Source organism: Bison bison, unplaced genomic scaffold, assembly GCF_000754665.1.
Source record: "Bison bison bison isolate TAMUID 2011002044 unplaced genomic scaffold, Bison_UMD1.0 scf7180017864375, whole genome shotgun sequence".
Taxonomy (NCBI): Eukaryota; Metazoa; Chordata; class Mammalia; order Artiodactyla; family Bovidae; genus Bison; species Bison bison.
In genome coordinates this window covers 2,320,293-2,341,832 of record NW_011494947.1, presented here as the reverse complement: position 1 = coordinate 2,341,832, position 21,540 = coordinate 2,320,293, and the positions used below count along the sequence as shown (strand labels likewise).

At 45.5% G+C, this 21,540-nt stretch overlaps 2 protein-coding genes across 3 annotated transcripts in view; both read left to right on the top strand.

Moving 5' to 3' along the window:
- The window catches only part of AIF1L (allograft inflammatory factor 1-like), an 11,061-nt gene extending 7,310 nt beyond the window's left edge, over positions 1 to 3,751 (top strand). Inside the window, exon 4 of the mRNA XM_010856795.1 lies at positions 962 to 3,751. Within this exon, the coding sequence (XP_010855097.1) occupies positions 962 to 1,049 (88 nt within the window). The 3' untranslated portion in view covers positions 1,050 to 3,751. The remainder of the gene's footprint in view (positions 1 to 961) is intronic.
- Positions 3,752 to 5,128: 1,377 nt separating this feature from the next.
- The window catches only part of NUP214 (nucleoporin 214kDa), an 89,921-nt gene continuing 73,509 nt past the window's right edge, over positions 5,129 to 21,540 (top strand). For both annotated transcript variants that reach the window (XM_010856794.1, XM_010856792.1), the window contains exons 1-11: positions 5,129 to 5,345; positions 7,698 to 7,893; positions 8,528 to 8,679; positions 10,041 to 10,239; positions 11,137 to 11,207; positions 11,731 to 11,794; positions 12,419 to 12,522; positions 14,017 to 14,123; positions 14,744 to 14,810; positions 17,021 to 17,147; positions 18,986 to 19,147. In XM_010856794.1, the coding sequence (XP_010855096.1) occupies positions 5,145 to 5,345; positions 7,698 to 7,893; positions 8,528 to 8,679; positions 10,041 to 10,239; positions 11,137 to 11,207; positions 11,731 to 11,794; positions 12,419 to 12,522; positions 14,017 to 14,123; positions 14,744 to 14,810; positions 17,021 to 17,147; positions 18,986 to 19,147 (1,450 nt within the window). In that variant the 5' untranslated portion in view covers positions 5,129 to 5,144. The remainder of the gene's footprint in view (positions 5,346 to 7,697; positions 7,894 to 8,527; positions 8,680 to 10,040; positions 10,240 to 11,136; positions 11,208 to 11,730; positions 11,795 to 12,418; positions 12,523 to 14,016; positions 14,124 to 14,743; positions 14,811 to 17,020; positions 17,148 to 18,985; positions 19,148 to 21,540) is intronic.

Here is a 21,540-nt window from a genome sequence, read left to right as displayed (position 1 = left end):
TTAGGAGGCTCATGCACTTGTGCAAGTAAGAAATGAGGTGCTCAGCCTGGAGGGGCTGAAGTGCAGGTGGGCAGGGGCTGTTGGAGTCGGGAGTGATCTTGGAGTTAGAGCTGGCAGGGGTGCTTCCAGGTTTAAAGGAAAACAAGGAGTCTGATGGCTGTAAGGTCTGGGTTCTGAGTGATGGTGCAGTTTGCTTTGAGAGAAGAGCAGGGGACAGGTGGGAATTGAGCTTAGTTTTGATGTATTGACTTGGAAGTGCCCCTAGACACACAGGGGGAGAGGTTGAGGAGGGAGCTGGCTGTGCAGGTCTGGTGCTCAGACAGAGGCCCTTTGTGGACGATCGAACTTTGGATGGGATTCAAAGCCAGGGGGCCGAAGGAGCCTACCCAGGGAGGGAGGGAGACCAGAGGGAGGAGAACACTGTCGCTTGGAACAGCTCCAGGATGTAAGCACTTTTGGCATCATCACATTTAGTTGGAAACACTGAGCATGTGTTGAGTGTCTTGCTTGTGGCACCAGTTGGGAAGGAGTAGGGCTGGGATTCCTTCCTGAGGCTATACCTTGAACCCCCACCCTCTGCTCCCTAGACTTTACTGTCAGAGCAGTGGGAGATTTTTGAAGATCTGGGTTTCGAGCAGAGCCACAGCACAGACTAGCCCTGTCTCCTCCAGGCAGCGTGGTCGGGGGAGGCACATGACCCAGAAGTCTGAGGTCTGGAATCTCATTCTGTCTGTGTGGCTCTGAGTCACATGGCCCCTTGGCACCTCAGTGTTCTCTGTAAAATTGGACCATCTGCCTGCAGAGGCTTCTGGGAAAATCCCCCTGGAGAGAGGATGCAAAGGCATTCTGTGGTGGACCCTGCAGATGTGAGGGCCGGGATGATCTTTCCCTGGACGAGGAAAAGAGTTCTAATCCTGTTTTGTGTTGTTTTCTTTTTCTTTTCTCACCACTTCCAAACCAGAGTCATGATGTTTGAAGGAAAAGCCAACGAGGGCAGCTCCAAGCCAGTCGGGCCCCCTCCAGAGAGAGACATCGCCAGCCTGCCCTGAGGAGCCCTGCCTGGACCTCCTCGCCCTCCCCACTCTCTTCCTCCCTCCTGATCTCACCCTTCGTGACTCACTGTGACCTCTTATTCATTTTGTTTGGTCGTCGTGTGTTTGTTTTATCAGCAGAATCAGTGATCTCTTTGTATAGCACAAATGATCTGCCTTAAAGGGGCCCTGGGCTGGGGAGTCCAGATCGCCTCCCTCTCTTTTTCCTTGCGTCTCCCCTCCCTGTGCAGAAGGGCTCACATTAAACCAAAAACCAGACGGAACAGGGCCAGGACAGGGAGACCAGAGCCTGTGATTCCCGCACTTGAAACTGGCACTCTTTGCCTTCCAGGTCTCTGAGCTGAGTCCTGGCATCCTGGCCTGGCCCTGGTGAAGACCTCAGCCCACTTTCAGAAGACCCTAGAGTTGGGATAAGGCTGTAAGGTCTCGTTAGGGTTTCCTCAGACAGGGATCTTGGGTGTGCTAGAATGTGGCCACGAAGTGTCACACCTCCCCGGCTGGGCTCCCCCAGCCCACGCCTTGTCTTATTCTCCGTGAGGTGACAAAAGGAGATGAGGAGAGGGGCTTGGCAATGTGAGCCCTTCCAGAAGGTTCCAGAGGAATCCTCTAATCTTGCCCCCGGCCACACCTTTACAGGCAGCTCAGGAAGAGGCTGCAGCACTCCCCTGACCCTTGCTGGGGCTCCAGAGGTAGAGGGGATCCTGGGGCCTTGGGGCGGGGTTCAGCTCAGTCTAGTCCCACCTTTCAGGGAGGATGTCGAGGGCGATAGGGTAGGAGGGCGAGGCTTTAGTGCTCATGGCAGAGAGAGGCAGCACACCACTGTGAAGCCAGGAGCTGAGAAATAGGGTGCCTGATTTGCTTGAGACCTGACTCTGCTTCCCCATTTGCCTTCACACCTTCCTTACACCATTCATTCATTTGTCTTCATTCATTCACTCAGCCACTCAACAGATATTTATTGACAACCTGTTACAAGCTTTAAGCCCCCACCCCCACCCCACTTTGTCCTGACATGTCTGTGCCCACTTTCTCTCTGATTCATCACTCTCTTTCCAAATCACTCAAAACCTTGAGCCTGGGAATTGGATCAGGGTCACCTGTGTTTTTTATTGCGGACTGGAGTTTTAGAGCCCTGAGCCACCCTGTGGGTTAGCTGGGGCAGGCCTCTCAGTTCACAGCTGACAAAACTGTGGTGACCCACAGGGATTAAGTGCCTTGTCCAAGGTCAGGGGTTTATCTGGAGATGGGGGATCTGGACTGGGGCCTGGGCCTTCAGATACCCCCTGCCCCTGCCTCATCTCTGCTCTGGGCTGGCCTCAGTCAGTGATGAAAACAAGGGAAGGGACAGGGAGGGGCAGTCTCCTAGGTCAACCCTCGGGGAGGGCCCTGGGCCAGGATTCACCCTTCCTAGTGCCTCTGAGTCAGGATCCGCGGGACCCCCAGCCTTGACCCCACCTGTATTCTGTAGTCCCTTCTCCTGCCCACTCAGGACTTAGAGGCACTCATCCATTGCACATGTTTATAAGCACCTGTTACCAGCCAATACTGAAAAGGACAGACTCATGGAATTTAGAGTCTAGTGGGGAATTCAGACCCTGGTGATGAATGTTGGGAAAGAGGAAGCTATGAGGTGACTGCATTGCAATCCTGGGGGCCTAACTGGGCCCAAGACTGGGCAAGAGTCCTGCAGAAGACTTTGAAAAACCTCAAGTGGGAAGGTCTGGGGGCTGTTGGAGGCTGGAGCCAGTATGAGCTCCCCGTGGCTCCTCTGACCTGTAATCAAGGACCCAAGGAGCTGACTTGACGACAGTTTTTGAGGAAGTGGAGCAGGTAGGGGGTGGGGAAATGGCCAGGTTGGATTAATCCACTGGTCTTGACCAGTTCAGGAACAAGATTATTCAGCCATGACTGGCTGATCTTCAGTCTAAGGAAGTACTTCAAATGCATAAGCCTAGTTGAAGTTTAAACCCCAGCAAAACATTCCTCCCTGTAAATGTAAAATCTCACCCCCACATCTCCTCCCCTGCTCCCCCGCTACCCCCGAGATCCTTAGCTGAGAAAGTGTCTGTCTCCTCCCCTTCCCACTGCCTCTCCTTTCTGGGACAGGCTGAGACGTTTGAGCAAAGAAATGCCTTCCTTGACCATTCATCATAGTGTATCTGTACCTCACTCAGACAGGAGGGCAGAACCATCTAGGCTTAGTGCAGTGGTTACACACTTTACAAGATTGCAGGAAGCCTCTTTAAGGGAGGAGAGCAAGTGGGTGTGTTCTCAGCTTTTCGAAAGAGCAGGAAAGTGTTCTCTCATTGGATGGGGAGTGTCCTGGGAAACCCCACCAGTTCCTTCATCATTTCTTGGAATTCAGCTCCTGAAGGGAAAGGGTCTCAAGAGTGGTTCCTGGAAAGGGAGGTCTGCATGTATTTCAGACTGTGGTTATTAGCTATAGGACTCTTACTTCTTTGGCTAAGGGCTCAGCTTCTTAGATGTTCAGCTGCCTTTTTTCTGAAAGACCAAATCTAACTAATGTAACCAGCAACTTGGGGACTGCCAAGTATGGCATTGTCCCTGCCATTCAAAAGGAAGGGGTGTGTCAGGCAAGTTCAGGGGGATGCAGTATGTGTGTGTGTGCATGTGAGTGTGTGTGATACTGGATATCATCTCTACAGACTGGAAATAAAACACACTTATCAATGTCTTGACTGGTGTATTCTGGGGATGGTTCTGACACTCAGGAAATTCAGAAGAGCTAGCTCATATAGTGACAAAGTGAATGAATATATCTGTGTACCAGGCTGTTAGACATTGAACTTCCTTTACTGCATACAGCAACCCCATGAGTAAGGTTCTAGTGTATCAGCCTTGCTTGAAAAATGAGAAGCAGGCTTAGAGGAGATAAGCAGTTTGCTGAAAACCAAATAGTAAGCAGCAGAATACGCCCCCTGGAGCTGAGCCATGTGATCCAAATTAAGAATCTGCCCTAGAGCGTCTATAATAAAGAAAGTCAAGTCGCTCAGTTGTGTCCGACTCTGCGACCCCATGGACTGTAGTCTATCAGGTTCCTCCATCCATGGGATTTTCCAGGCAAGAGTGCTGGAGTGGGTTGCCATTTCCTCCTCCAGGGGATCTTCCCGACCCAGGAATCAAACCGGGTCTCCCGCATTGCGGGCAGACTCTCGTCTGAGCCACCAGGGAAGCCCAGTATTCCACTACAAAAATCTCTCCTTTGGACTGTGTAATAGTTGGCAATCAGCATATCCAGACATGCTGAATTCTAATCAGGCCTTCACCACTTTTTGACTGAGGGGAACCGGGGAATCTTCTTGACTTTTCTGTGCTTCTAGTTGCCTCATCAGTTAAATGGCAACGATAATCCCTAGGTGACTAGGACGTCTTGAAGATTCAATTACACATGGCTCAGTTGGTAAAGAGACCGCCTGCAATGAGGAAGACCTGGGTTCAATCCCTGGGTTGGGAAGATTCCCTGGAGAAGGGAAAGGCTACCCACTGCAGTATTCTGGCCTGGAGAATTCCATGGACTGTATAGTCCATGGGGTCGCAAAGAGTCGGACACGATTGAGAGACTTTCACTTTCACGGGCTCTTGCTCCAGAAATGACTACCTTGAAAAAAGTAAACAAAGCTGATCGCTGGGGTCCTTTAATCTCCCCTTTCAGCCTTCAGAAACACCAGGGGCGAGGCCCCGTCCCATCAACTTTCTGAACACCTTTTCCTTCCACACCCCGTCCAAAGCCTTTCTCAGAAGCTGCCCCTTGGAAATATTTGTCAAGTTCCTAACACCTTTGAAATCGAAACTATTAATAACCACCTACATCCAAAGATTACTGTGAAGCCTCAACGAAACGAGCGTGGATATCTCGCGCTTGCACTACAGACTAAAGGAAACCCACACGAGGCGAACCCAAACCACCTGCAGACGACAGCGGCGGCCGGGGAGCAGCCGGGCGCAGGCGCAGTGACTGCCAGGCCACGCCTCCTACTCTTCCGAGCCGACCAATGGGAGACGGCTGCTAGGAGGCGGCCGCGCGACTTCAGAAGGTCCCCTCAGCTTTCCTCAGCCACGCCGCGGATCGAAATGTGTGCCGTCACCAAAAGCGCGCCGGAAGTGCGAGTTGTGCAGCTCGTCGCAAGCTCTGAGGGGAGGAAGTTGGCCTCGGAAAGACCTGGGCTGCGTGGGCCAGGCCGCGGGCGGCGGTGGTGGTGGCTCCTTTCACCAACTGAGGGCCGCGCGATGGGAGACGAAATGGATGCCGTGATCCCTGAGCGGGAGATGAAGGTCAGGTGTTGGCCAGGGCCTCCCACCCTTCCTTAATCCTGGTATTGCCTTGGCGCCTCCCTGACCCGGGAAGCGCGGGTGTCCGCTGCCCCGCCTCCTGGCTGAACGGTGTGAGGCGATGCAAGTTCTTGTTACCGCGTCCTGGAGCGCTCTGCCGTGCAGCGGGCGTGAAAGCCCCACGGAATGTACTTTCCGCGTCCCCTGTTGGTCTTGCGCGAGCTTCCTGAGTTATCGTAGTTACTTTAATGTGGTCGTCGGAGTATGGGAATAACTGTTGTTTATTGAGCATTTGCTTGCATGCCAGGCACTGGTAACTATCACAGCGACCCTAGGAAGTACTTGTTAATGTAGAAGAGCAAATAGAGGCTCGGAAAGTAACTTACCCAAAGCCGCCTTTGACGGGCGGACTGAAATCTAGGTTGTTGTGAGCAGTTTTAAAGATTCTTTCCTCTGTCGCTGAACTAGTTCAAGCCTGTAACCCAGGCTTGCTTAACGCAGAGCAGGGATCATCCCTTATCCTACAGGCGCTTTTGTTTTTGTTGTGTTTAGTCGTTCCCGACTCCTTGGGACCCCATGGGCTGTAGCCCCCTGGATTCCTCCGTCCATGGGATTCTCAGGCAAGAATACTGGAGTGGGTTGCCAACCTCTCCTCCAGGGGATCTTCCTGACTCAGAAATTAAACCCATGTCTGCCGCCTTGCAGGCGGATTCTTTACTGTCTGAGCCACCAGGGAAGCCCACAAGTCCTTTAATTAACTAGAATTGGAGGTCCGTTTTTGGTACTGGAAATCCTCCTGAAGTCAGGAAACTTGAGAGGATCAGATGATCCCAATTTCAGCTCAGTTCAGTCGCTCGGGCATGTCCAACTCTTCGACCCCATGGACTGCGGCACTGCCAGGCTTCCCTGTCCATCACCAACTCCCAGAGCTTACTCACACTCATGTCCATAGAAAGGAAATATTAATAAGTCATGGGAAGATTTTAGGCATTTGAACAACAACTCACTGAAATGCATTAGGAAGTAGTAATCCATACCATGTTAAGAGTAGAAGTCTCTTCTTGAGAATCTCTGCCAAGGGTGACCAACCCAGTGAGAGTGTGCCCTGTTCCTCATGTAGGTTGGGGCAGAAGGATAAAAAGGTTTTAGAACCACAGACTCAGAAAATGGTGGTCTCACATTGAGTTTCTGATTACCAAGACCCAGAGGTTATCAGGATGAGAATTAACAAAAAACTGAAAACTTTATGGTGCTGGAGAAGACTCTTAAGAGTCCCTTGGACAGCAAGGAGATCAAACCAGTCCATCCTAAAGGAAATCAGTCCTGAACATTTATTGGAAGAACTGATGCTAAAGTTGAAGCTCCAATTCTTTGGCCACCTGATGCGACTGACTCGTTGGAAAAGACCCTGATGCAGGGAAAGACTGAGGGCAGGAGGAAAAGGGGGCTACAGAGGATGAGATGGTTGGGTGGCATCACTGACTCAATGGACGAGTTTGAGCAAGCTCCAGGAGTTGGTGATGGACAGGGAAGCCTGGCATGCTGCAGTCCATAGGGTCGCAAAGAGTCACAGTGAGTGACTGAACTGAACTATGGTCTCACCTGGAAAGCCGTGTGGATTTCTCATCACCATATGCAGTTGTAATTAAGAAGATTATTTCAGTTACTCTTTTACCAAATATGTTTAAACCTCACATCCAAGTAAACTAGTATGTGGGGATCCTGTAGAAAACACCGTGTAGTGTAGTGAGTGAAAGGCGCTCAGTCGTGTCCGCCTCTTTGCGACCCTATGGACTATACAGTCCATGGAATTCTCCAGGCCAGAATACTGGAGTGGGTAGCCTGTCCCTTCTCCAGGGGATCTTCCCAACCCAGGTCTCCCGCATTGCAGGTAGATTCTTTCCCACCTGAGCCACAAAGGAAGCCATAGGAAACACTGTAAAGGTACACAAATGAAGGCTGAGAAAGGCTGTCTTTGGTTTTTATGTCTTTTAGAGTGTAAGCAAAAGGAGATTTACATTCTTTTCACTAAAACCTTGATTTAAAGATAGGTTTAGAGTTGAAGGGGAAAAAATATGTATAGTACAACTTAACGTGTGCATGCTCAGTCGCATCCAACTTTGGCAAGTCCATGGACTGTAGCCCACCAGGCTCCTCTTTCCATAGAATCTTCTAGGCAAGAATATTGGAGTGGGTTGGCATTGCCTCCTCCAGGGGATCTGCCCCACCCAGGGGTCAAACCAGCCACACAGTCTTTACTCTCGGGGTAATATATATTTTGGTGTACCAGAATATGACAGATAAGCTAATGTCCTGTTTTCCCTGAATTGGTCTTGTTTTGACCCTGCACCATAGGATTTTCAGTTTAGAGCACTGAAGAAAGTGAGAATCTTTGATTCTCCTGAGGAGTTGCCCAAGGAACGCTCAAGTCTGCTTTCTGTGTCCAACAAATACGGCCTGGTCTTTGCTGGTGGAGCCAGTGGATTGCACGTTTTTTCTACTAAAAATCTTCTTATTCAGAATAAACCTGGAGATGATCCTAATAAGATAGGTAAGTTACTTGGTTTACGTTGCATGATAGAGAGAGGAGCATAGTGAAGTGCTAATGTCATTTGCTTCTCAAGTTTTACATAGTAAGAGTAAAACTACTCTTAGTCCTGAGGTTGACCCCCAAGAAGAGGAAGTGCTAGATGGGCTGCTGGAAGCCTTCCTGGGTTTTCTCGCTGGTCCTTTGTATTTCTCTTCTGATGACTTGTTCCTCTGAACTCAGAGGGAAGAACGGCTTACCTTTGTGCCACACATTTTTTTTGTTGTTCAGTTCAACTTGGGTTCTGGCTCTCTAGGAGAAGAATTTTGCTGCATGGCCTTTTAGTTGTCATGACAGCATCATCCAAACACATGGGAACGTGTACTGTTTGGAGCATTGTTGCAGAAATATGGTACAGGACTAGATTGAACCAGGGCTGTGGTCACAGTTGGTTTCCCCAGGCCGTATGAGGGAGAGTCCCTACGATACTCAGTGCAGCATTAGCCATCTGTAAGGAAGCTGCAGTGCTTCTGCACAACGTGGTATCAGGGTGCGTACGTTTATGTAGATGCAAGAATGGTTTCACATAGACCTGAATAGAGTTTGTGGCTTATGCTTCAAACATTCCATTTTCTGCTCTCTGTTTTTTTGTTTTCAGTTGATAAAGTTCAAAGCTTGCTGGTTCCTATGAAATTCCCGATACATCACCTGGCCCTGAGCTGCGATAACCTCACACTGTCCGTGTGCATGATGTCCAGTGAATATGGTTCCATTATTGCTTTTTTTGATGTTCGCACATTCTCAAATGAGGTAAGCTGCTGGCAGATTCTAGGGACTTAAGAAGAGTGCCTGGTATTGAATCATAACCTAGAAGTTCCTGGTTGACCTTTGAATTCTTTTTCTAGATTTGAATTCGGGTTTTTAAGAGGTCCTTAATTATAGAATCATAAATCAAGATCTTTGCGATAATAGGGACTTCAAGAAATTATTTTGTAACACCATCTGCCCCAGGGTGCTATCATTTCTCATTTACACTTGAGACAGCCAGAGCTCAGGGACTCTAAGTGACTCGCCTGAGGCCACAGAGTTAGTAGACAGTGTCAGAAGTTCCTGCATGCTGGGTCTCTGGCCTCCCCCTGCAGTGTTCTTCCATCCCAGGCTGTTTAGTAATGGTAGTAGTAAGACTGAGTGTTTGTATTGACCGCATGCCAGGCCCTGTGCTAGTGCTTTGCGTGCCGTGTTTTCATTCACGCCTGCCCCTCTTGGCTCTATATTAGCCTTATACACTCGGTATCATGGTCTTCATCTCAGAGATAGAGAAACAGGCCCAAAGAGTTAAGTAACCATCCAAGAGTACAGCAGTACTTGGGGGGTTTTGTTTGTTTGAGGCACTTTTTTTTTTTTTTAAGTAGAAAGGAATTTCTTTATTCCTCTCCTGGGGAAAGGGGGATGCAGCAGGCTCGTGCCCCTGAAACACCATGCCTCAGCTCCAAAGGCTTTGGCGAGGAGTTTCGCAGCAATGGCTCAGCGGCGGGGTTGCTGATAGAAGATTAGCGTGTGTGCGGGGCCTGCACGCCTTTAATGTGGCCTCAGGTGGTCTCTCTTTCTTTCTTGTTTTATTAAACATTTAATTTTGTTTTGGGATATAGCTGATTAGCAATGTTGTGATAGTTTCAGCTGAACGGTGAAGGGACTCAACCATACATATCGAAGCACCTTTTATATCATTAATCTTTCGTTAGCCTTCGACAGCAGATCGTTCACTGAGGCTATTTTGGAATTTTGAAGCCTGCTGGGGCTTCTGCATACCAATTAAAATAAGCTCAGTATTTTAAAATGAGCACTGTCTAAAATTCAAGGACCCAACACTATTAAGAAGCAGAGTCTCAGTTTTTATTTTGTTTATGCTCTTTATCCATTATTTTGCATTTGCATATTTCCTGTTGAGAGTCCCTCTGAGTATGCTACAATAATTGATGGCCATTTTCAAAATTATGTTAAAATTGTCTGTAACAAATAGACTGTTGTGTAGAGCTACAGTTTTTTTTCATGGTCATGGGGAAAACCGAACTGTAATTTGAAAAAACTTGCATATTCAATAATTTCCTTGGACCATTGAATGTCTCTGTATTTATCTGTTTATTTTTGCCTCTGGGCATTTGTTTTAAAAGGCTAAACAGCAGAAACGTCCGTTTGCGTATCATAAGCTCTTGAAAGATGCGGGAGGCTTGGTGATTGACATGAAGTGGAACCCTGCGGTCTCCTCCATGGTGGCAGTTTGTCTGGCCGATGGCAGCATTGCAGTCCTACAAGTCACAGAGACAGTGAAAGTGTGTGCGACCCTTCCTTCCACAGTAGGAGTAACGTCTGGTGAGTAATGACGTCTTTTACTCTGTAACATATGGTAATGGTCATCTATTTAAAAATTAATCTCTGAGGAAAAAAGCAAATGGGGCTCTTTGTCATACTTGTTTTTTTGGTAGAAGTGGAGAGAGTGTATTTTATTTCTGTAGTTACTGTCCTTGAAGCCACACAGCACATATGATTCACCTTCAGTGTGCCTGGGCTTTCTGGTGAAATGTTTGGATATAGAAATGTTTGGTTTAGAACTGTGTTGTTGAAATAATTATTTTGACCTAAAAGATCAGACTCTGAAACAGTCATTTATACCTTAGGGGGAAAACATTAGAAAATATCCAATAGAAGCAAGAGAAAGATTTCTTGATATTTGAAAACCTTTTCTACCCTCCTCGATTTATCTAAAAACTGGAGTTTTCTGCACTTTACAGCTTTCTGGGCAATATTCCATTGAAAAAGCCTTTTTAGCAACTGATTCAGTGGCCCAGTAACAAATCACAATTCAACTGTGTCATCGACATGATGTTTCTTTTTTTACTTTGCCAAGTAAGGATGACCCCACAGTCTTCCATGGACTGACAGAAAGAGGAACACAAAGTGGTAATTGTTGTCATTTAGTCGCTAAGTCATGTCGGACCCTTTTGCAACCCCATGGACTGCAGCACGCCAGGCTCTTCTATCCATGGGATTTCCCAGGCAAGAATACTGGAGTAGGTTGCCATTTCCTTCTCCAAGAGATCTTCCTGAGCCAGGAATCAAACCTGCACCCCCTGCATTGGCAGGTGGATCTTTTACGCTAAGCCACCAGGGAAGCCTGAAGTGGTGATTACATGGCTGTTTTGGTACATATCTCATGGTTTGCTCCATTTTCTTCAGTTTTTAATTGGTAGTATTTTCTTCTCTGTCCAGTGTGCTGGAGCCCCAAAGGAAAGCAGCTGGCTGTGGGGAAGCAGAATGGAACTGTGGTCCAGTATCTTCCTGTAAGTCTTGCCTTGGGCTTCAGAGCGTTTTTATCAAGTAACTGTTTTGGGGTTGGTTTGGTAGTATTTTTGCTGTTTTTTCCTATTAAAATATAATTTATGTTCATTGCAAAAAATCTGTCTGTACCCAAGAGAATGCAGGAAAGAGTTGTTGCGTGTCCACTCTGTCATCCTTTTCCTGTGGTCTTCCAGAGATAATATTCATGAATACTCTTCAGTATAAATTGGCAGAGAATCTGTGTATGTCTGATCAGACCTGGTTGAGAAGGAGAGGCTCGCGGGCAGTGCCGAGGCCCGTGCTGTCGTGTGTTCCTCCTGTTCTCTGCAGGGTACAGGGTGGTGAACGTGGCGGAATAGGTTTGAGGTTCAGGTTCTGTTTCTTCTTTACCGTTACAAAAAGTTGTTACATGAAATTTGGTACATGTTCTTTTAGGGCATTGGCCTGTAAAATGATAATACAGTTGTTGGATTTGCGGTCTGGGGATTGCTTTGTTTGACACTGTTTTTTTCAAATCTCTTTCAGACTTTGCAAGAAAAAAAAGTCATTCCTTGTCCTCCATTTTATGAGGCAGACCATCCCGTCAGAGGTAACACATCTGCCTTTCTTACTAGGCTGACGTCTAATGAGGCACTGTCTGTAGTGCAGAAATGTTAGACCGTGTGAGGTGCCTGCATACCGGCTCAGGAAAGTGCTGGTGTCCTGTGTGAAAACTGTCATTGTTTCAGTTAGCTAATTAGGTCTCGATCCCTGGGATGGGACGATCCCCTGGAGAAGGAAATGGCAACCCACTCCAGTCTTCTTGCCTGGGAAATCCCCTGGACAGAGAAGCCTGGTGGTCTACAGTCCACGGGTGGCAAAGAGTTGAACATGGCTACATGACTGAGCACAGCGTATACACACGATTAAGTCACTGTAACGGTAATTCTCTAGTAGGTACCTGTGTCACGTGGTAAATGACGTTAAATGGATCCTGACTTTTTTTTTTTTAATTAGAATTCTTCATTATTTGCTTTGATTATCATCTGCTGGGGGTAAAATACCCCTCTGGAATGAATTTGGGCTTTTTGAATCTTTGTGAATTATATTTAGTGAAGTCTGGACCTTTTTAAAAGCTATAGTAGTTGGATATTTATCTATGAGCTGATAGTTTTATAATGTACAGGGGTTATCCCAAGCACAAAGGTGGTTTATTAGGATGTGTGTCTTTCAGTTCTGGACGTTCTGTGGATCGGCACATACGAATTCACGATAGTGTATGCCGCGGCGGATGGGACCTTGGAAACGGCTCCAGATGTGGTGATGGCTCTGCTCCCGGTACGTGTGAAAGGGGTGTCTTGATTATTTGAGAATTATAGAAGTCTTCTAATAAAGTTAGAGGCTTTAGGCGTCTCTCTCCTTTCCTTACTGGCAGTGGTACCACTTGAGGTGTGAGATTTTTTTAATGCTGCACTAGGGGCCTGAGGACCAAAATGGTGGTGTCCACTTAGAGCACGTTCTATTGTTGAGTCACATGGTGAAAAAATCCTCAAACTTTAAGCTGTAAACTGTGAGTTGTGATAGGTGTTAATCTGATGAAGTCATTTTAGAAAAGCAAGAAAATACCTTGATTTTCAAAATTCATTCACTTTTTCAGCGACTGAACAACAAAGTGTGTCAATATGCAGTGGGACCATTTTTAATCTTTGCCAATTGGATATGAGAAAAAAGTGCCTCGTTTTTATTAACTCTTTTGGGTTCCTGACAATATCAAATTTTAAAAATAAGTTTGTTAAGGTGCCTTATTTCAAGATTCAGAGAAGGCAGTGGCACCCCACTCCAGTACTCTTGCCTGGAAAATCCCATGGACGGAGGAGCCCTGTAGGCTACAGTCCATGGGGTCGCTAAGAGTCGGACACGACTGAGCGACTTCACTTTCACTTTTCACTTTCATGCATTGCAGAAGGAAATGGCAACCCACTCCAGTGTTCTTGCCTGGAGAATCCCAGGGACGGGGGAGCCTGGTAGGCTACCGTCTATGGGGTCACACAGAGTCAGACACAACTGAAGTGACTTAACGTAACGTATTTCAAGATTAAGATTTTCTATTCCCAGGGATAATACTAACACTAGCATTTGCTGAGTACCGTTTATGTTCCATGCACTGGATTAGAAACTTTCTATGTATCCTTTCATATCTCACTTAAAACAGCCTTTGATGTAGATTTTTTTAGGTTCATCATTTGTTGTTGCTGTTCAGTCGCTGAGTCGTGTCCAACTCTCTGCGACTGCTTGGACTGCAGCACGCCAGGCTTCCCTGTCCTTCACCATCTCCTGGAGCTTGCTCAGACTCATGTCCATTGGGTCGGTGATGCCATCCAACCATCTAACCCTCTGTTGTCCCCTTCTCCTCCTGCCTCTGATCTTTCCCAGCATGAGGGTCTTTTCTAGTGAGTTGGCTCTTTGCATCAGGTGGCCAGAGTATTGGTGCTTCAACTTCAGCATCAGTCCCTCCAGTGAGTATTCAGGATTGATTTCCTTTAGGTGTAGGTCCATCATACATAGGAGAAAGCATTATCAGAGAAGTTGAGTAATCTATCCATGCTGAAGTGACAGACAGGTTTGAATTCAGTTTGGTCCATGGCCAATGTTTCTGTTCTTTGTATTGTCTTTATAGTGTGTCTATGTATTTTGAGTGTATTTTCTTTTTTTTTTTTTTCAGTATATTTTCTCATAAAACTTAAAGGATTTTATCTTTTGAGATTCTTAACTTTGTAGGATTAAAGAAAAATCACCCATGAGATTTTTTTTTTCTCATTCTGTTCAATGTAGAAAAAAGAGGAAAAGCACCCTGAGGTGTTTATGAACTTCATGGAGCCCTGTTACGGCAGCTGTACGGAGAGGCAGCATCGTTACTACCTCAGCTACATTGAAGAGTGGTGAGCTGTGGGCGAGGGGGCACACCTGAGCCATTTTGTCCTGCTTGTTCTGCTTTGTCTCCTCTCTGTGAGAGAGGAGAATAGAGGTTGGAGATGCCCTAAACATATATTCAGCTCATGTTGGATAATGCCTTTCTGACTACTACATCTGTTTCCCCAGTCTTGAATTACATAGCGCGAATACACACTAAACTTAAAAATCCCATTTTCTCAATAAGTCCACTGATGACTTAAGAAAATACAGATATTTAAGGAACATATTAAAAGTTTCCCTCTGAGCTGAAGTGTCCCTTTGAAAGCTGGATTTCTTGAAACAAAGCTTCTCTTCCTTCAGTTAGGTTATTCTCTCCTCAGGGTGGTATATTTGCTGGGCTCTGAATTGATTCTGTAGTGTCTCCCCTTTGTCTTAAGTAAGGAGACAGTTGGCTGAGTCTCCAGGGCTCTGACCTATGGACTAAAAAGTAAAGCTTTATGTCCAAAATCTTACCTTCAACGAGGTAGAAACGCTCGCCTTTCTCCTTGACATCTAGAGGGAAGCTTTGTAGGTGTCACCACTGACTCAAGTCAAGGTACAGCTGTTGCGTTTGAATTTAATGGCCTTCCGGTTTTATTCTTTGAAGGGATTTAGTGCTGGCAGCATCCGCGGCTTCCACAGAAGTCAGCATCCTCGCGCGACAGAGCAGCCAGGTAAATGTTTCTCTTTTGCCACTTTTATGTGATGTTGTTCTCAGAGATTTTGGAGGGTTTAACTGTGAGGTTAAGATTTAGCTGAAGTCACACCCCTTTTATTGAGTTTCCGGATGAGAGCACAGCTTTAAAAAGCTGTTGGCCAAATGGCTCGGGTATTGTGTTGGACAGACTTGGGTGTTAGATTCAACAGTTCCTTCAGTGTTATCTGAAGCCCTCTGTTTGCACCCTCCATGAATACCTCATAACCATGGTCATAATCAAATGTATTCCAATAGGAGTGTACCTGGGTGTGTAGGAGGCTTTTTCTGCTTTGTTCTGTTTAACTGTCTTTATTTTCTCCTTATTACTTGAATCTGCCTCTTCTATTCAGTGAACTATAACCCATCCTTGACTATGGAAGAGACATGCAAGTCAGACCAAACTGTGACTCTTCAGAAATACCTTGTTTGGAAAACCACCAGAAAGCTAAAAGCATCTGTGTAGACAAGCCACATCTTCTTCCGCTTTGTGCTCCTTGCAGGCCAGGGTGGGCTGAGGTTGTCATGGTACACTACCCTTATGCAGAGTGACTACACAGGAGACACAGCTCCTCAGCCGAAAACTTTCCCGCTTTAAAAGTCTACCTGGAGTTTGAAAATGTTCTGTGCATCCTGTGCCTCTTCAACCATTCAACATTTATCCACCCTTCTCTTGAGTGGCAAGGCAGCCCACCATGAGTGCTTAGCTCTCAGAGTCCAGCACTCTTGACTCGCTGCTCTTGGGTTAACTTCAGTAACAGTCTCCTGATAGCACAAGTATTCTGTGTATTCACACATTAAGAAACTCTTTGATTTTTGCTTTTTATCAAAGTAATTTATGTTCATGGTCGAAAAGTCAGGTAGTGGAAAAGGGCTTATACGTGAAATATCAGCCCTTCCCATCCTGTCCTGGTCTGTCCCGTTCTCCAAAAGAGACTATTTTTAACTTTTGGTCTCTCTCTCTTAATGGTTATCTCCTTATCCCGAAATAATAATCTACTGCATCACTGGTTATCGATTGTTAACTTTAAATCATTGGCCATGATGCAAATGAGGATTTAGCTCACATGTGGCCTTTAGACTTCCCCGTCCTTCCTTTCAATAGGATTGGAGCACTGTTTTAGTCTCTTCTACTTGTTACCTTTGAACTTTAAGTGATCATTTTTACCTTCGATTCTTAAGGTTTTACCGCCTACGCTGTGAGAGGACCATCTCAGTACCCACCCTTGCCTTTGGCACACCTGCTCCACGCCCACCTTTCAGCTGTTATCACCTGCATCTCATATTCCACAAAACCAAAGCTGAAATTGGTGTATTTTGCCCTGTAGTGATTAGCAAGCAGTCTTTGTTTTGTGTATTGTTGTATTGCCGATTGTTTTTCAAAGTTGGAACCCGTTTCATTTACTAAGGTTATTGTGAACGTGACTGTTCACTTCATGCCTAAGGCTTGGATCACGATTGTTTTCTTTCCTGAACAGTTTTTTTGTTTTTCTCTTTCTCGTTGAAAATTATTCCTCCTTTAATTCATGCTGCCCAGTTTTGAAAGCATTGAAAGTTAGACAAAATGTCCATGATTTTTAAAAACCAGGAGTCATTTGTTGTAGGGAACAGATCCCACGCAAGCAAACATGAGCCAAAGGGGAGTTTATTGGAAAGATGTGGTGGCTTCTCAAGGAATCCAGTGGCAGGAAGATTGACCAGTGTGAGGAAATACACTGAGAATTAGGAAGACGAGCTGAGGTCACCTTCTGTCTCTGTGGTCGAGTGAGCACAGGGCATCCGGCAGCTTTCTAGGCTGTGTGCTCACGGCCGCAGTCATTGTCACCTGGCGCTCCTGGTCCTCATCCAGATTCCTCAGCGCAGCTGCTGACTGGCTCCATGCGGCTGTTAGATGGTCCCCCTGTGTCAGGAGTCCACTTGGATGTGGAGGACACATCAGAGAATGTTCGTGATAGTGATATTTATTCACCAGACAAGAGCTTTGTACACCAGGAACAGATAGAAAGACTTGGAAAAGGAGCCCCTTGCTTTCTGCGGGGTTCATAGCTTTTAGACTGTTTCCAGATTTTAGAGTCCCAGGGAATGCAATACTAAACCAAGTGAGTTCCCTTTTTCTCCTTTCCTATTTGAACAGTGCTGGAGAAAGCTCTAACCAACACTGTATCTTCTTCTACTTGTTCTTTTTTCCAGAATAGTTGGGAATCTTGGCTGTTGGAGGACTCTAGTCGAGCTGAACTGCCTGTGACAGACAAGAGTGATGATTCCTTGCCCATGGGAGTTGCCATAGATTACACTAACCAAGTGGAAATCACCATCAGTAAGTATAGTCTGTCATAGCCAAGCTACGTGCAGAAATAGTCTTCTTCCCATCGTGGTTAATATTCAAATCCAGCTCTACATTTTCACGATGGAACTTTCTCTGCCATGCGCTTTAGCTTGTCGTAGCGTGTCTGTGTAAAGAGTGAGACAGAGTGCACTATACCACACTCGTCTGATTTAAGTGGATATTCATTGACCGAGGTCACACACTCTGTGTGTCTCTGTGTATGTAAGAATATGGCTAAAATACAGAACACCGACTTCATAACCTTGTTTCTTTGCCCCTCCCAGTTTCCCAGGGCCTCCCAGGCAGGTGGTGTATCCCAGTACTTGGTTCGATGGCTTGGATAAGAAAATGGAGGCCTCAAGCACAGACTTCCAAATGGGGCCTGAGCATGTGCTCTGAGTCTGTCTTCTCCCCTGCTGATATCTTGGCAGGGCTGCAGTCCCATGAAATGTGAACGTGAGAAACGGATCTAGAGAGCAAGCTAGTGGTTGCGAGCAGGGAGAGGGAAGCCGGGAGGGGCATTATAGGAGTTGGGGAGCAGGAGGTACAAACCGCTGGGTGTGAGACAGACTACAGGGAGGCGGGGCACTCGGCCAGTGTAAGTGGGGTGTAACCTGTAAAACTTGTGTAAAGAATTAAGAGAATTAAAAAAAAAAAAGAGCCAAGGAGACAGTATAATGAAAAGGCAGCGGAATGGAGTGGAAAAAAAATCTATAAAGCATGGATCTGATACGGGGTTAATACCCAAAATATATAAGGAACCCATGCAACTCAATAGCAAAGCGAAACAAATAACCTGATTAGGAAATGGACAGAGGACCTGAATAGACATTTTTTTAAAGAAAGCATACAGATGGCCAACGTACATTAAAAGGTGCTCGACATTACTAATTACCAGCATAGGGAACTCTGCTCAATACTCTATAATGAGCAAGTGGGAAAGCAATCTAAAAAAGTGGATGTGTGTGTGTATATATATACACACATATATATATGACTGATTCACTTTGCCATACAGCAGAAACTAATGCAACGTTGTCAATCAGCTATGCTCCGATAAAAACTTTTTAAAAGTTTTCACCACACACACAAAATGGTAACTACATGAGCTGAGCGATGTGTTTATTAGCTTGACTGTGGTAGTCATTTCACAGAATGTGTGTCCTTCAGATCATGTTATACACCCTAAGTACATAGCCACTTGTATTTGTCAGTTTTATGTGAATCAAAGTGGGAATGTGTATATATATTTTTAAAAAGGCATATACTATGTGCCTCATTTTAGAGAGGTATCTGCATCAGGCACCACTGAGTTCCTTGTCCTTTCCCTGACCAGACTGTTTGGTCTGATTCACTCAGTTACTTTTGATTCTCACGAAGACTTAATTGACAACATACGTGCTTATCATTCAACTGTGAAGGACTGTAAAGTAATTGGACTCACTTTGCCATGTCCTTCTGTGTGTTTTCCCCAAGAGTCTCTTCTGTCATTTTTCCTGGAGACTCCTGTGTTGGTCGGGGGAATGCTGAACCTGTCTCCCTGACACCGGGACACACATGAAAATCAGAGCTTTGGGAGAGTCAGAGCCACTACGCAACTGCTGGTGTTGCTCTGTGCAGCTGGCAGTACACTGGCTGGCTGATCGCAGCTCTGCTTTAAAGAGCAGATTCATAAGGGCTGTTCAGATCCAAATCAGAGTGAACCAACCGCGGCTTGTGTGCAGATGAGTCCAGTGAGACCCCTTGCACTTCAGGCTGTCTTCGCCTCCCATGCAGGGGCCCTTCCGTTGACTTGGCTCTTCTATTACTTTGGTTTTCTTTTTTAACAGATGAGGAGAAGACTCTTCCACCTGCTCCAGTGCTTATGTTACTTTCGACAGATGGTGTGCTTTGTCCTTTTTACATGATCAATCAAAATCCTGGCGTAAGGTCCCTCCTCAGGACACCGGAGCGGCTCTCGTTGGAAGGAGAGCGGCAACCCAAGTCATCAGGTGTGTGCCTCCACTGCCCCCTGCACCCCGGTTGTGGCCAAGAGGGGGTCCTGCAGGCTCGAACAGGAGTGTCTGCTGGGATGAACACTGTGAGGTTGCAAAGTGTTATCATTGTCAGCCAGTCTGTCTCTTCAAGGCAGGACCAGTCTTCCCCTTGAACAAATGCACATACTTTCTGTCTCTCACCCCCAAGCTTTATTCACCAACCTTTACTTTAGAGAAAAAGGAAGCTCAACCCGATGGATCCCATTAGGTAATTTACTGACAATACCCTGTTGTAAGACCCCACATTATATGATCTGAAACCCAACATGTTTAATGTGAGAAATTGGTTAAGTGATTGTACATCCATACAGTGAAATGCCATGTAACAGTTAAAAATGTTATATTTATTAACAGAGAAAGGGCAGAACGTGCCATGAAAGAGCACTATGATTCCTTTTTTTGTGAGAAAAAATATACATTAAAAAACAACTTGTAAGATACTAAAAGGTAGATAGTGGCTACTGGTGAGAACATAGAAATTTTCTTTTCTCTTTGTATTTAATTTTCTTTAGTTCCTCCCCCCTGCATTCCCCCGTCCACCCCCGAAGGTATCGCTTAAGTGAAAGTGAAGTAAAAGTGAAGTCGCTCAGTCGTGTCCGACTCTTAGCGACCCCGTGGACTGCAGCCTACCAGGCTCCTCCGTCCATGGGATTTTCTAGGCAAAACTATGCATGCATATAAATGCCAGTCTGCATTTTCAGCATTTTCTCAATGACAGTCACCTGTGAGAACAAAATAAACTTTTTTAGAAGGTCATTGTTTCATATTTTGGAATTTCACTTGTATTTCTCTTTTTGAATTCTGTGAGTATATAACTAGTAAGCTTTTTCTCTTCTAATATAGTTTTTAAAGCTCATAGTGTAACCAATTCTATATCTGGTAAGAAATATGTGGACCAGTGGGTTTGGATGTGGTTGAGAACACTTAAGAGTGTCTTGCCGCACTGCTTCCCAGTGCAGAGTGAATTGTACATCGTAAATAGAGCCGCTTGGATACTTGGGCTCCTATCAACTGTCAGTGTGGCCCCAAGTAATATACTAGGTGCCTTGCATAGACTGTATCGGTGCTGTTGTGTTGGAAAATCTCAATACAGTGTGTACTCTTGAGTTGTTTTCTTCCCTTTAAGTGGTCCTGAGTCCCCTGAACTCCCTACGCCCAGTTTCTGGGTCCATATATAATAAGCAGTGTGCCCTGTGAAGTCAGGAGCCTGGGGAATGATGTTTGTTTCTTTTTCTTTCTTTCTTTTTTTTAAAATACTTATTTGACTGCTTCAGCTCTTTGTTGTGGCCTGTGAAATCTTCCGTTGCAGCCCACGGTCTCTCTAGTTGAGGCACACGGGCTTAGTTACTCTGTAGTATGTGAAATCTTAGTTCCCCAATCAGGGATTGAACCTGCACCCCCTACATTGCAAGGCGGATTCTTTACCACTGAACCACCAGGGAAGCCCCAGGAAGTATTCATAGATTTACTTGTATTTATACTTTCAAAGAAGTGTGAACATTTACTTGGGGTTCTCTGTTTTCAGAAAGTGGCATTTTTATGTGCTAAATCACTTCAGTCATGTCCGACTCTTTGAGACCCCATGGACTGTAGCCCACCAGGCTTCTCTGTCCTTGGGGATTCTCCAGGCAAGAATACTGGAGTGGATTGCTCTGCCCTCCTGCAGGGAGCCTTTCCCGACCCAGAAATCGAACCTGCATCTCTTATGTCTCCTGCACTGGCAGGGGATTCTTTACCACTAGTACCACCTGGGAAGTCCAGCATTTTCATGGTTGTATCCTAAGCATTTCATTCTTTTAGATACAGTGAGGATAGACTGTCATCTCTGACAGTTTGAAAGAACCAAGACCTATAAATATTTTGATTGAAAAATATTGCTTTCTTAGTTATTTGGAGATTAATTTTGGAGAATTTAGAGAATTAACTTGTTTATAGAAAGTTTGGAAAATAGAAAAAAATTTAAACTTGTCTTTTTTCTTCCAGTGGTTTTTCATAAACGTCTTTCTTCATAGTTGTGATCATATTATATACATAGTTGGTATGCAGTTCATTTATTTAAATTTTAAGTGTTTTCCAGGTTCTTATGCAATTCTTATGATTTATTTAAGAATGTTTAATATTCTGTTGAATATATTTTACCATTGGGTTGTATTAAATATTTTTCATTTTTTAAGTTATTTCATAGGCATTATTCTTAGAATTGGGATTACAAGGTCCATTTTTTATGATTTTTTTGAGACTTAATGTTTTCTCAAAGATTGCTAAATTAGGTACCTGGTAACAAAAAGTTTCAGGTTTATTTTACCCCTTCACCTAGAGGATTATATGTATTTATATTTTGATAATTT